General features: G+C 36.2%; 1 protein-coding gene across 4 annotated transcripts in view; it reads left to right on the forward strand.

Moving 5' to 3' along the window:
- PPP3CA (protein phosphatase 3 catalytic subunit alpha) overlaps positions 1 to 9,091 on the forward strand; it is a 277,450-nt gene extending 268,359 nt beyond the window's left edge. The window contains exons 12-14 of one of the 4 annotated variants that reach the window (XM_016159033.2): positions 1,079 to 1,176; positions 4,153 to 4,182; positions 7,273 to 9,088. In XM_016159033.2, the coding sequence (XP_016014519.1) occupies positions 1,079 to 1,176; positions 4,153 to 4,182; positions 7,273 to 7,469 (325 nt within the window). In that variant the 3' untranslated portion in view covers positions 7,470 to 9,088. Of the gene's footprint in view, positions 1 to 1,078; positions 1,177 to 4,152; positions 4,183 to 7,272 lie in introns of all 4 variants that reach the window. The other 3 variants (XM_036227665.1, XM_016159034.2, XM_036227666.1) reach the window with 3 other exon arrangements.
- Positions 9,092 to 13,646: the final 4,555 nt, after the last annotated feature.

Raw genomic sequence — 13,646 nt, forward strand, 5'->3', positions numbered from 1 at the left:
GTAAGGTATGTGAATTATATTTCAATGAAGCTGTTTTTTAAAAAAAGAGTGAGAGAGTAGTATTGTGCAAAGTGATAAAATACTGAAACTATTTTGAGGGTGGAGCCCTCAGATTTGCTGACTGAGTAGATGTGACATGAGAGGATATAAGCAGTTAAAGAGTGAGTCTTTAAGCATAAGTAAAAGATGGAGTTGAGGAAAGATTTTGGAAGGAGCAGGTTTGTCGGGCAGTTTAAGAATTATGTTTGAGTCATCTTAGACATCATAAAAATGTAGAGTAAGTAGTTGCACATATTATAAACACTGGATATATAAAAAATGTAAATTTGTTTTGGTTATATAGGATTACAGTGTCTACTATGTGGAAAGATGAGGTTATTCCTATTTCATGGTTATTTAAGCATTATGTTAATTCTATGCTGTGATTAATAAAGATAATTGAAATAATGATGTACCTAAAACTGATTGTAAAACATTTTCATAGTGAGTAATAAAATGATTTTATATTAGCAAATCATTGGAGGAAAGAAGCCATTGAAAAGAAAAGCTGGGAAATTTTACCAGTTGCATTGTTGGCTAATTGCCGTTATTTTGCATGTTTATCATGTAATGTCAGAATTCCTTAACAGCCTCCTGTATGTAACTCCTAGTTTCCTAATCCATAGATGGATTATTTTTTTAATCTCCAATATACTCTCTAGTTTTCTTTCCCAAATTAAATCAACTTCATTTGTTTTTGCTGAGCCTAGGCTGAAAAACTTACAGGATGCCCAGCAAACACTATGTTGTAATGCCTGCTTACTAAATCAGAACTGTTTTCTGTTTCTTCAATATTCAGAAGAGATTGAACCAGCGCAATTGCGTCATTGTAAATTTTATCTTAGTCATGTCGTTTACATAACATTACTTCTATATGAACTTAGAAAAATATAGTATGTTTTAAGTTAAAAAAAAAAATCCACAGAACCAAGATAGATGTAAATGTGAGTTATTATATGCATTTTGTCTTTCAAGTATTTTTCTTTCCTTAAAGTAAAACGTAATGTCCTTCCCCCTCCCCAACATTGTGCCTTTCCAGAGAAGAGAGTGAGAGCGTGCTGACGCTGAAAGGCCTGACCCCCACAGGCATGCTCCCCAGCGGAGTGCTTTCTGGAGGGAAGCAAACACTGCAAAGCGGTAAGTGGGCCCATTGGTATAACTGTGCGTCTGGAGCATCTCAGTCAGCTGTGTCATTAGAGCCCTGAGTTATTCATTCATTTAAGATCCATCTTAGCCTTAAGTTCTTGGCTCAAAGAAGGACTGAAACCCCATATCAGCGTGACCAACACAATAGCTCCTTCATTCACTGGAATGGAGTCTTTACCCAACCCTGCACATCTTCATTTACATATTAATCACGATTCAGCCTTCTCTATAAGACTGCTCATTTTAGGTTGCTTACACACACAATAGGTTTGACCACTTTGAGTCAATGAGTTGCTATAACAAATTTTTCATTACATTTTTACTAAATGTTCTGGTTATCTATTTGATAGACAAAATACACACACACACACACACACACACACACCCTTTAGTCTAGATTTCAGTGGAAAATGGAGGGAAGAATATAAAAAGAGTGATTTCATTATCTCCGTGAATAGAAAGTGGGAGTCATATATGTCTTTTTTCTGATTTATACACCCAAAACATAGGTGGGTAGAACCACATTTTATTTTTGGAAATGAAAACATTTTTTTTAATCAAGATTTTGCATTAAAATCTTTAGCTTTCTTAGACAAGTGCTGTTCAGTAGAACTTTTTGTGATGATGGAAATTTCTGTATCTATACAGAAACCACTGGCAACATGTGGCCTATTGGACACTTGAAATGTAGCTAGTACAACTGAGAAACTGAGTGCTTTATTTTTTTCTAATTTTCATTAATTTGATCTAAATAGCCACATGTAGCTAGTGGCTACCATATTAGATAGCATGGTATACTCTTTTACTTTCGTTACTTATTGTTATCTAATATTATCATTAATTAGAGTCTAGTTTTAACAATGCTTTATGGAAATTTTGCTGTTAGATTAGACTGTAACAGAAAAATTAAAACAAAAATACCCTGTAACATTTTCAAAGCAATCTTAGCCTCTTGCTTATTTTTCTATATCTTTCCCTGAATCTTTTTTTCTATCCCTCTCTCTCAATCTAGAAGATTCAGATGTTCTTACAATGACATTATTTAGACATTCCTCTTTTACATAGAGCAATGCTCGGCTTCATGAATATGCTGCTAGGTGGTCACCTCCTAGCAGCATCGCTCTAATCTGCTTTATATTCATATGAATTTATTCTAAAATGAATATTTTTCCATTTCCACAAAAAGCAAACATTTTCTAAATGAAGGTAGGAAAATATATGAAACTGAAGTAAATTCCCTCTTCATAGCTAAAAATTATTTAATAACTTTTTTAAAAAACACAAAATTCTTCCCACCAAAGTGAACATACTCTCAAAACATTAGCATAAATTAATCCGTCATACTCATAAAATGCACAACTACCTAATTGACTGAACTCTGCATAGTTTTTGATGAGCACATTTTAAAGTACTCGAAGTGTATTATCAGAAACTATGGCTACATTTGTTTTAGAAGGATACATTTAATAATGGGCAGTACATATTTCTATTATGTCGGTGCTGGTATGGTTCCACATAGTTTGCTTTACTTTTAAACCTAAGTTATTTAAGTTATTGCGATTCTTAGTTTCGTTTCCAGACTTTTACTGGTATTTTAACTTAGATTATTTTGTTATTTTCTGTTACTTTATTTTAAATCCACTGTTTGTGTTATTTTGTGTTGGATTCACGCACACATAAACCCACATGCACATATAACAGACAAAAGGTTTGGAACCTCATTAGTCCTGAGAATTTGAAAGCTCAGAATATATTTTAAGCCACGTATGTTAATGCAACTTCAAATTCCATTATCTGATGCCCTTCAGTTTGTCAAAAGGAGAAACTACTTCAAGCTTTACTATTCTCCATAGTGGTAATCATCCTACTTTCTTATTAGAAGGAATTTAGAATGCAGTGTAAGTAAATCGTAGTGCACATTTGGCAGTTGTCCTAGATTTAAAACCTTAAATTATAAGAAATATGCAAATTAAAGTCATGGGGTAGAATTTTAATAGTAAACATTTTGGAGTTACAGAGAAGTTTTGCATGTCAGCACTTAATTAGGGAAATATCAACTACCTTGATGGCATAGAAAGATTCATACACCTGTGCAGTAAATAGACCCTAACCTTATTATAAAAGTTGCTGATAAAGCAATAAGCTTTTAAAGTTTTGTCTCAGAAGTATGCTGATCTTTCTGGATTTAAGCAGCCTTTTATTTAAAGTGCTGGTAGAATTATTGCTGCTATTGGCATGTAACATTTCAAGAATTTTGTTCCCAAAATGATATTCCAATAAGAAAAACTAATTTTAAATTGGATTACTTGGAAAAAGAAATCCACACTATATGATTCTCTTCCTTTTCTCTTTCTCCTTCACCACTCCAATAATGCTCAGTGTTTGTCTTTAAAGAATCATGGGCATTATCAACTCAGATACATCAATTTTATTCTTCCTCTAAATTTACACCCTCTTGCTTTTCCATTGCACTAGGCTATTTAATATGAAGTAGTATGAATTACTCCGCTGACATTATGGTACAATTCAAGTTCTGCCATTTAGTCTGGCATTTTAAAACTACATGTCACCATCCATAGCAGTGGTTTTCTTGAAATTCGTGTGAGTCAAATGCACATTTTAGACTGACTTTGTCCCTTATCGATTCAATCTAAGTAAAAGAAAACTTTCCTACTTTCTAAGAGGTAAATCATTTTGTCATTTATTTAGTGGGCAAAAACCAAAACAGTTCACTCAGAGAGATATGTCCATCTCATAAGTTAAACTTATCATTTTATTGTGTTTCTTCTTCCTTTTTTTTTTTTTTTTTTTTTTTTAGCATTTCTGTTTTGTTGTCTGTGCCAGAATCCAGCACTTACAGGAACATGAATTCTCTTAGCTCCCTTGATCGTCACTGATTTGTTCTTAGAATTAAAAATCCTCTGCTCATTTTTCTCATTCATTTTGCACTCCCTTTCTTCTCTTCAGCTACTGTTGAGGCTATTGAGGCTGATGAAGGTAAATTGGCCAGTCCCCTTTCTGTTGTACCTGCAACAGATAAGGGCTCTGCTGGGTGTATTCATTTTTTTTTTTTTTTTTTTTTTTTTGCTGTAGCTTGTACAGAGTGTGTGGGTGTTGGGCTAACAGTTGTGGCTCAGTATTAACCAAAATGTTCTTGCTTTAAAGGGGAAAATGTCCTTTTCTGGTTTGTTTGTTTGTTTTTTTCCCTTAAAGCTATGTTTGACTTTGTATACAATGAACCTAGGATAATCACAGAAAACAAAAGGATTATATATCTTGAAAGATGTGGGGTGGGGGTTATGGCAGCTGTTTTGACAAATGACACATAAAACAATATTCTTTGAGCTGAACCATGTCCCTCCCTTAAATCACTTCAGTTGGCATTAAAAAGGAGAGAATAAAAATAGCTTTATGAATTCTAGTCTTCAGAAGTTTCTAGCAAGAAAAAAATGTTTATTGGAATGGTGCTTTGTTGTAGTTAAACATTAATTTATGTCTCTAAAAAATATTCCAACCTGAGACAGCTGTGTATGAGATAAACGGTTCTGCTACACTTATCAAATTTGAATTTACTGGTATCTGTATTACGTTTAGCATCAGCAAAGTGGCTGCGGAAGTGGCCACAGGTAATAAAAACAGTGAAGGTGGAGTGAGCACTCAGTGGATTAATGTTTACGGAGTGTCTGCTTTGCTCCAGGCACTGTGCTAGTTGCGGGAGAAATCAAGACATGTCTATCACCAACTGTCCTGGTACTGCTCAAGGACATTAGACTTGGCCCTTTAGCGATTATTTTTTAACTGAATGCTTTTTAAATGTATAGTTATGAGAGAAATGCATTTCAACATAGTTTTTAATATCTCTATACCATACCCTCTGGAAATTTTAAAAAGAATAATTTGAAGTTCCCCTTTAAAACAAAATTTTTCAGTTGTATTTTGTTCTTGCAAAATAACTTTTTATTTTTCCCAAAATCATGTGTATCTAGTTCTTTGATATGATGTAAAAAGTGCCACTTTAGATTCTTTAATTTGTCCATGATTTGGATATGGCGGGGGAAATGATAGCACTGTAAGAGAAAATACAACTGCTTCCTAAATAGCAGTGAATAAACTGCTATTTATGTGGGAATTTTCTATTCCTCTTGGCAAATTCTAATCTGCAGTGTGCATTCTTGTTGATAGTTTGGCTGTTTTCTGTGGTTTCTGTGACTCTGTGTTGTGTTAAGTATACTACCAATGTAAATTGCTAATACCCATTGTCTGACCAGCAACTACAGCAGAGCACATTCTTCCATACCAGGCTAGACAAAAAAGGTTAGAAATGGAGCCCCATTCTGAACATATTCATTGTTCTAACTAGATTTTGAATTTCTACACTCCCACCTTATTGGCTTTTAAAACCTAGAGATTCCACTTTTATCATCGAAATTAATAAAATCATTTTTTAAATATGATGAACTTTTTATATTTACCAATGATGATGAAATTGTATTTGCCGTAGTTTAGAAAAAGAACACTACCACTTTGTGCAATTGTTTTGTCCCTCCAAATAATCGAGTTAGTTTTCAGGGTGGGTGCTCATTATGCAGCTCTATTATGTTGTAATTTATTACTAAATTAGAGAAGAATTAAGAAGCTTTGCTTTGGGCCTTGGTCTTTCTCCATTTCCCCATCTTCTTCCTCTCACAGTTGACTAATCACCATGATGCTAACCTTTAAAATGTAGAGGGGGAACAAACTATTTCTCATCGTTTAATGAGTTTAGAAGCAACTGTGTATATCTCTTAAGAATCTCATCCATACTAATCAAAGGCACTGCACATTTGTGTAGGAGTGGCTGGCAAAGGTTCAGCTTAAAACTGCTTTCCTTTTTTTTTCCCAAATATGGTGGTGGGGGGTGGAAGCTGGGGGAGATAAAGGTACCATGAAATTGTCCTTAATCAGCCATGGAGATGCAGCCCAATTCAGCATTGGTGATTGGCCCTTCAGTATCTGGCTTGCACTTCACAGGGAAGTAAAGCAAACTGATGTCATTGGTTCCCCATTTACATACTTTATTTTCAGCGTACTGATTGGTGCACCCACTGGGGAAATTATTAAGTTTCTTGCATAAACACCTTACCTATTTCTGGAGCACACTAAAGGTTACTAGGGAAAAAAATCAAATGTCAGTGCTCTCCCTTAGAGAATTCCATGTTTTCATTGAATAGGGCCCAAACCAGTCCTATTCATTTTCCCTGTGTTATTCTTGAACCATCACTATGTCTACACTGACCTACCAAGAAAGAGTTTTCCTTTAATTTAGACAGGAATGGATACCAGATGAACATCAGTTTGGCCTGTTCACTGCTGAAGGGCGGACAAGTTTTCTACTTAGTGATCTGATCTTGATTTTTCTGGGTTCCTCGTATGGTGTCACCAACTCCACCTGCTTCGAAAGTTGACTGCAGAAGTGGGAGTTTGTAATTTTATTTTTTTCATGCCATCATTGAGTTGTTTTCTGAAAAATCCTGTCTGGGATTCTGAGCTGGCATGAAAATGACCTAAGTTAATTCCTTTTATCTTCTTTTAGCTTCTGCTCTAACCCTATGACCAGAATTTTAGGTATACCTGCCTCAGTGATTCTACTGACTTTGCTATTACTAGCTGAGTGGAATAGTTAAGTACAGGGCTATGTTGCAGTCTGCCTGAGTCAGGGCGTTGGATGTAGGAATTCAGCTAATGATGTGGCCGGGTGGTGCTGTGCTGGGTCTAGAGACCTGTCCCTGGTAGCATCATTCCTCCTCACATATCCACTTCGGATTTTGTTGATCTAAACTTTCATGAAGACAAGAGAAATGTATTCATCTTACTAACTCGAAGAGGACATTTTGGTTGGCAAGAGACATTGGCTGTTTTCAAACCTTTTGGTTACCTTCAGGTATGGTAAGGAGTCTGTTATGTTGTGTTCAGGTCCCGTCACTTGTTCTTTACTAAAGGACTCCCTCTCTCACTGCGAAATCTCTAACATCACCTGATGCAACAGCTGCACCTTTTGTCTTCCTCTGGCTAACCTGGTTTTTCTTTTTTTAATGGTTTTCTGTTTAGCTATCAAAGGATTTTCACCACAACATAAGATCACTAGCTTCGAGGAGGCCAAGGGCTTAGACCGAATTAACGAGAGGATGCCACCTCGCAGAGATGCCATGCCCTCTGACGCCAACCTTAACTCCATCAACAAGGCCCTCGCCTCAGAGACTAACGGCACGGACAGCAATGGCAGTAATAGCAGCAATATTCAGTGACCACTTCCTGTTCGCTCTTTTGTTTCTTTTTTTTCTCTTTTCCTTTTCTTTTTCTTTTTTCTTTTTTCTTTCCTTCTTCTTTCTTTTTTCTTTCTTTGTGTTTTATGGTTTGGGGGATTTTTTGGGGAGCTGCAGGGCATGGTGGATCGTTTGCTGCATATCAGCAGTTGGATGTTCTTGCCTCTGAAGGTAGCTTATTTGCTGTAGGGGCCAGGAATTGGATTCAGTTTACACTATCATTAAAAAAGAGGGAGAGATATAATAAATTATATTTTGATGGGGATGGTGATTAAACACCTTTTTGGGGTAATGCCTTTTAAAAATGCTTATAGGGAAAAAAAATAAAAAGAAAGCTAATGCTAGTATATACTGCTATGTTAGGGAGTGAACATGTTTTCCTACTGCATTGGGGACTTCTAGATAGGTTAAAGATAGGTCTTTTATTATGTTACTGGACACGAAAACTTTGTCTAATTTCTTACTCTATTGTACGTTTACAGTTGCAGCACTAAAAATGGATGACATCAAACATTTTTAACAAAATGATGTATAAACTAAATAAGGACTATTTATTGATAATGTTTTGCTACTCTTGTCAGACAATGGCTATAAAATGAATTAGGCAGTCTTAAAAAAAAAAAACAGAAAAAGAAAAAAAAAAGAATGTTGCAAATTTATTAAAATGCCAAAAAGGACAGTTTAATTTTGTACAGATTATGCTTACCTCAGGTTTCTTTAGTGTGCTTGAATGCCCTTCTTTCAATATAACACATTAATTTAGCAATGAATATCTTTTTGTTTCTTTTCTTTAAGTTTAAAAAAACTGGAATAATTACATCCATCTTTTTTTGCTGTTTATATTTAGGGATTTTTGTTGATAAATCAAGTCTTGGTTGTGGCTTGCTGAATTAAATATTTATGAGTGGTGCATTTTTAAGTATAGTGAACAAGACACCATATTAAGTACAGTGATAAAGCATCTATATTCTGTAAAAAAAAAAAAAATCTGCCTATGCATGTTTTTTAAGAAAAAAAAATGGCTGTTTCGGCCTGTATGGGACTGTAATGCGCTTAGTGGTCTGACATATACTGGAAATGTATGTATACTGGCGTACTTTATATTCTCTAAAATGCTTAATGCCTTTGAAATTTTGTAATCAAAAAAAGCTTTGAAAAAATCTAAAGGGGAGAGTATTCTTAAAAGTTTTTAACATAAGCTTGTCAGTGCACATATAGACGGTTAGCATGTTTAGCAACCTTGTGAAATTTAAATAAGTTTGTAGTTACATGTGAAACTCTAAATGCATGGTAACTGTTAATGTCATAACGGTTTAGTTATTTTGTTCTGTTCTGTCATGTGCCACACACTATGTACTTTTTTCACTTTTTTCCCTTTGTATATCAGTTACGGGTTACAACTGGTTCATTCTGAAAACAACAACAAAAGTCCATTCATATTTTTTAACAATTGTATAAGTGCCCAAGTAATTCACTACAGCCTAAAGCCTTGCCTTTGTAATCTGACTTCTGAAATGTTGGCAATCAAAGCATGCACTTGTAACAATGAAAAAGAAAAAGCATTTTATATTACTACTCAATAAAATGTGCATGAACTTAAAGAACTCTCATCCTTTCACTGAGTCTGCTGAAGGGATTTCTGTTCACAACCACCATGCTGTCTGCTAGGTGCTGGGCCCACCACCATTCTTCACAGATTTACTCTCAGAGGCTTCCCTGAGGGCCTCGTGATCTACAGTGTGGTGCCTACTTCCACTGAAAGAAGCTTGGTGGCTTTGTGTCTCAAATCAGACAAGAGAAATATATTTAAAGAGCAAATGCCATCTTCTGGCTCCCTCGAATGTGGGAGCCAGTTAAGAAACTATAGCATTCCTTTTTATTGAAAAAAACAAAAACAAAATTTGTTATCAGGTTGTTTCAGTTGTATTGGATGCCCTATCCGCTAAAGCAAAAAGAACTAAGCTACTAAGTGCATTTTCATCACAAAAGAGAGTTGCATTTGTATTGATATAAAATTTGTATACCGGCGCTTCAGCTAATATCTAATCACCTGGAGATTTAATAAGATACACCAAATTTCAGTTTGTTTCTAACATTGTTCATTTTCAGTGCACTTTGTTTTATGTAATAAAGTATGCCTGTTATATTAAATAATAAGAATACGGCAATTAGTGCTATAGTGTACCAAAACAAAGATGTTCTAGATATATTCTCTGACAAAGACTATCCCAAATTTATTTTAATGAATCCATACACTTTTTCCCCCTGTGGATATTTTCTTCCTAAAAAAATGACATTCAAAGAAAATATTTAGATGCAACTTATAAGAATGATGTGAAAGACATGATAATTCTGGTACCAAGGTGTTTATTTTCTTTCTTATATCTTCAGAGAAAATATCCTGACAAAAAAAAAAAAAATCTTTTTTTGGATTCTTTTCTTTTACAAATTGTGCTGAGGCGACTATGGCATAGAAATAAACATTTGACATTAAAATAAGAAGTTGATGTGAGTATTGCTTGGTCTTTCTGGTCAGTAGTTAGGAAAGTAATGCTATATGTTTTTGCATAATTCAGTTTATCAAATAAGTCAATGTAGAAATAAATTTATTTCTCTGAAAGGTATAACACTGCCAGATCTATCTCCTTTGCTTTGGGAGAAACTGTTGAATTTTTGAGTTGCATTTGCCAGTGAATCTTTGGCTGCGTGCACACGCGTGCACGCGCGCGCGCACACACACACACACACTCACACACAGAGAGAAACAGCCTTCTGTCACCTCTATCTCCTGCCTTCCCTCACCCGCCCCCACGGTGACTTACCTCTCATGGGGTTCAAACTCAGTGCTGAGTTTTTATCTAGCTTTTCAAGGGTGAAGAGCTAGCTTTGACTGACCCTCAGTCAGCTATTTTATCTAAAATATTCTCTACTTTATATTCTTTTAAAATATTTTTTTGAAGAAAAGAAAGAAAAATCTTCAGAGACAAAACTTGCATGATGAGGGGAACAAAGTGGAGAGGGAGAGGAGCATGGCCGTGCACAGACAGAGCCTTGCCCCTGGGCAGAGCATTGAAGTGGAGGTACCGTGTGACATCAGCCCAGAAAGTGTCATGGTGATGCTGATGCTGAAGCCCAGAATGATCTCATCCTGAAACATTCATTTTCTTCCCACCCCACTACATCCATGTGAAATAATGAATTTTATTATACATCCATTTTTTTGCTCCCAAACCAGGGCCCCTATGTGAAGCTTACTTAAATGTATCTGGCTTTTTCTTGATGACTTTATGTGTCCCACCCACTGGAGCACTCTTGTCACACTCCATTAAGAAGTCAGGACCTTTCAGCTTGCTCTGCCTGAGTGCCTACATTTCTTTAAGACTGGAAGCTCCCTGAACCAGACAAATCTTGAGATCCCCAAACTAAAGACATTTCCTTTTTCCCTGGTATGTGGACTCATTTTATTCATTCCACAAACATTGATCTTCTCTGATATTCCTCTCACTACTCTAGGTTCTTATTTTTTCCCCCACAAAAAAAAAAATGTCTATCAATTTTGATAACATATCAGTTTTCCTTATGATGGTTAAACATCAGCATTTCATCAAATGGTCAGTGTCTGGCTTAACACGGAGCTATTTTTTAATGCTACTTTTACTCTAGCTCATAGATGTTTCTTTCATATATATTTTAAGGCAATGCTAACCAGAAAAGCCCTTAATAAGCCTCCTTCATGAGAAATTCATTTTTTAAAATACACATTTGTAGTAACAAGAGGCAAGAAGTAGCATAAGAAATATAACTGTGTCTGGTGGTCACACTTTCAAGAGGCAACATGGACAATTGGATGCATGTGGGGGAACTGGGGTGCAGCAGAGGAGAGGGTCTTTTTTAAGGAAAGACTAAAGAAACAAAAAGGTGAACAGAAGGAGATGTAATAGCTATGTAATTGAGCTGGTTATTCCCAAAGACCTTGCTTAAATAGAAAAGATACCTATCTATCATAAAGTAGAGGTTGTTAAATGAATGAGCCTGTTTGACCAGAGCCTGTTGAACCGCAGGAGAATGCGGGTGCCTCCCCTTCGCTGGGTTGTGTACAACCTAAACCTGGGCCAACTGGGCTGAGTGCCACGAGCATCCCCTGGGTGCCGCTGCATGGAAGGAGCTTTGCTAGGCGGTAGAGGGGCTCTCTTCAAAGGTTACAACAAAATTACCCTTCAATCTTTATAGTGTTTTGGGAGAGTAGGATTTTGATTTGCAAACTGTTCACAAGAACCCCAAGCTTACAGAAAGGACTGAGCTTTCTGCGTCAACCAAAGGAACCCTTTTATTTGTTTTTGCACAATAAGCTTCTATATAAGTCAGCTGAGAAGAATCTCCATTAATTAGATTAACATAGCTCAAAACCGACAATTATAGAATATTAGCTGAGAACAAGTTAAACTCTAGTCCTATGGTATTCTTGTCAAGTTACACTTTGAAACCATTTTATACCAAGCGCTAGGGATAGCGAGGTTTATTCCCAACAACTCCAAATTGTCTCCAGAACTAAGCCCACCATCTTCGGGGGGGCATGCAAGGCCATTCATGGTCTGACCCTCACTCGTCTCATCTCCCTCCACTTTCTCCAACCTAGCCCCAAGCTTCAGCAAGGCCAGACATTGAACAATGCTCAGCAAACAGGTTTCCTTAATCCTGTGGGTCTTTATTCACATGTCTTCTATGTGGAATGACCTCTCCTTCATAGATGTCCAATTTGCCTTAAATACTCAGACAAGGTGTTTCCTCCTCTCTAAGTGCATGGTATCCTGTGATACCTATTTTAACACTTAATCCACTGTGTATAATTGTTTATTGTCTTTGTATGGCACTTCAGCGAGAATCTTTGCTTATCTTTGTTTTCTCAGCATATAACAGTGTCTGGCATAACGTTTCTTGGAAGAAGGCAGGGAAAGAAAGACAATGAAATATTTTTCAACTTGGTCTCATGAGATGGGTGGGTTACCTTGGAGTTTAACTGGCAAACCCTGTAGAAGAACAGTCGAAACACTTATCCCAGTACAGTATTTTCCACATTTCTAAGTATGAACTAGAGCCTACAGATCTGAAGTGGAGCTGACATTTTAATGAGCTTCTACATGAATTCCTATGATCAAACAAGTTTGAGAAACCACGTCCTAGTTTATTTCTATAACAAATTTAAAGTCCATTCCTATATTTCCAACTCAACAGCTTACTTAGCACGGATAAATATTTCACTGATTACACAGAATCACACATAATTTAATTTTCATTTATAGTTGCTTAATGAATATGAATTTAGATGAAAATATAGGAATTATTTAAACCTTAGCATTCGCTAGTAGACAGGTTATGGGGAGGAGGCAATAGCCTTTTTTGAGTTTTTAAGACTTCGCTTGGAAAAAAGATTAAAGCAGTAAAATATCTGGACACTCTTCAATGAAGAATCAATGAAAAAGCCGTGTGTGCCTTGAAGAGAATGAAATACTTTCATATTGAAAAGATTGCTTCTTTCATATCACTTTTCCCACTTTAACAACCTCATCCACCATCATAACCAACTTTTCACTCTTTGTTCAAAAAATGCTTTTTCGAATATATATTTGGCACAGGTTGTCTTCAAGAATCTCAATGTTCCTAAAATTTTACCATGAGAGAGTCATTCCTTTGGGTTCAATAGCACTTTCTTCAAAAGCCCTTTATTAAAAGATACACATTAAAGAAGGGAACCACAAGCCATTGTCAGTTGCTAACATCTTAGTGAGAATTAACTTATCACAGTTCTGACAGGGCTGCCTAAGGCTAGTACAGATAGGTGTGTTTATAGAGAAGGGAAGGCCACAGCTAGCACCTGGGACAGCATTGTGGCAAGCAGCAGAGCAAAGGACTTTCATCTGATCTCTGGGAGCATTTATTGTGTAGCTCTCTGTGCAAGGCACATGCCAGTGGACAGGAAAATATAATGGAACTCCCAACACAATCTCTTCTCTCATGATATGTAACAGCAGTGAAAATCATGATTTATGCCACACATGCTCACTTCCGTGTAATAGACTCTCTTTGAGTTCTAGTCTGGAGCCAGGACTGGGCTGGAATTTATAGCTCACTACTTGCCATTGTCTGTGTTACCTTGAGAAA

This window comes from Rousettus aegyptiacus, unplaced genomic scaffold (assembly GCF_014176215.1).
Source record: "Rousettus aegyptiacus isolate mRouAeg1 unplaced genomic scaffold, mRouAeg1.p scaffold_m13_p_10, whole genome shotgun sequence".
NCBI classification, from domain to species: domain Eukaryota; kingdom Metazoa; phylum Chordata; class Mammalia; order Chiroptera; family Pteropodidae; genus Rousettus; species Rousettus aegyptiacus.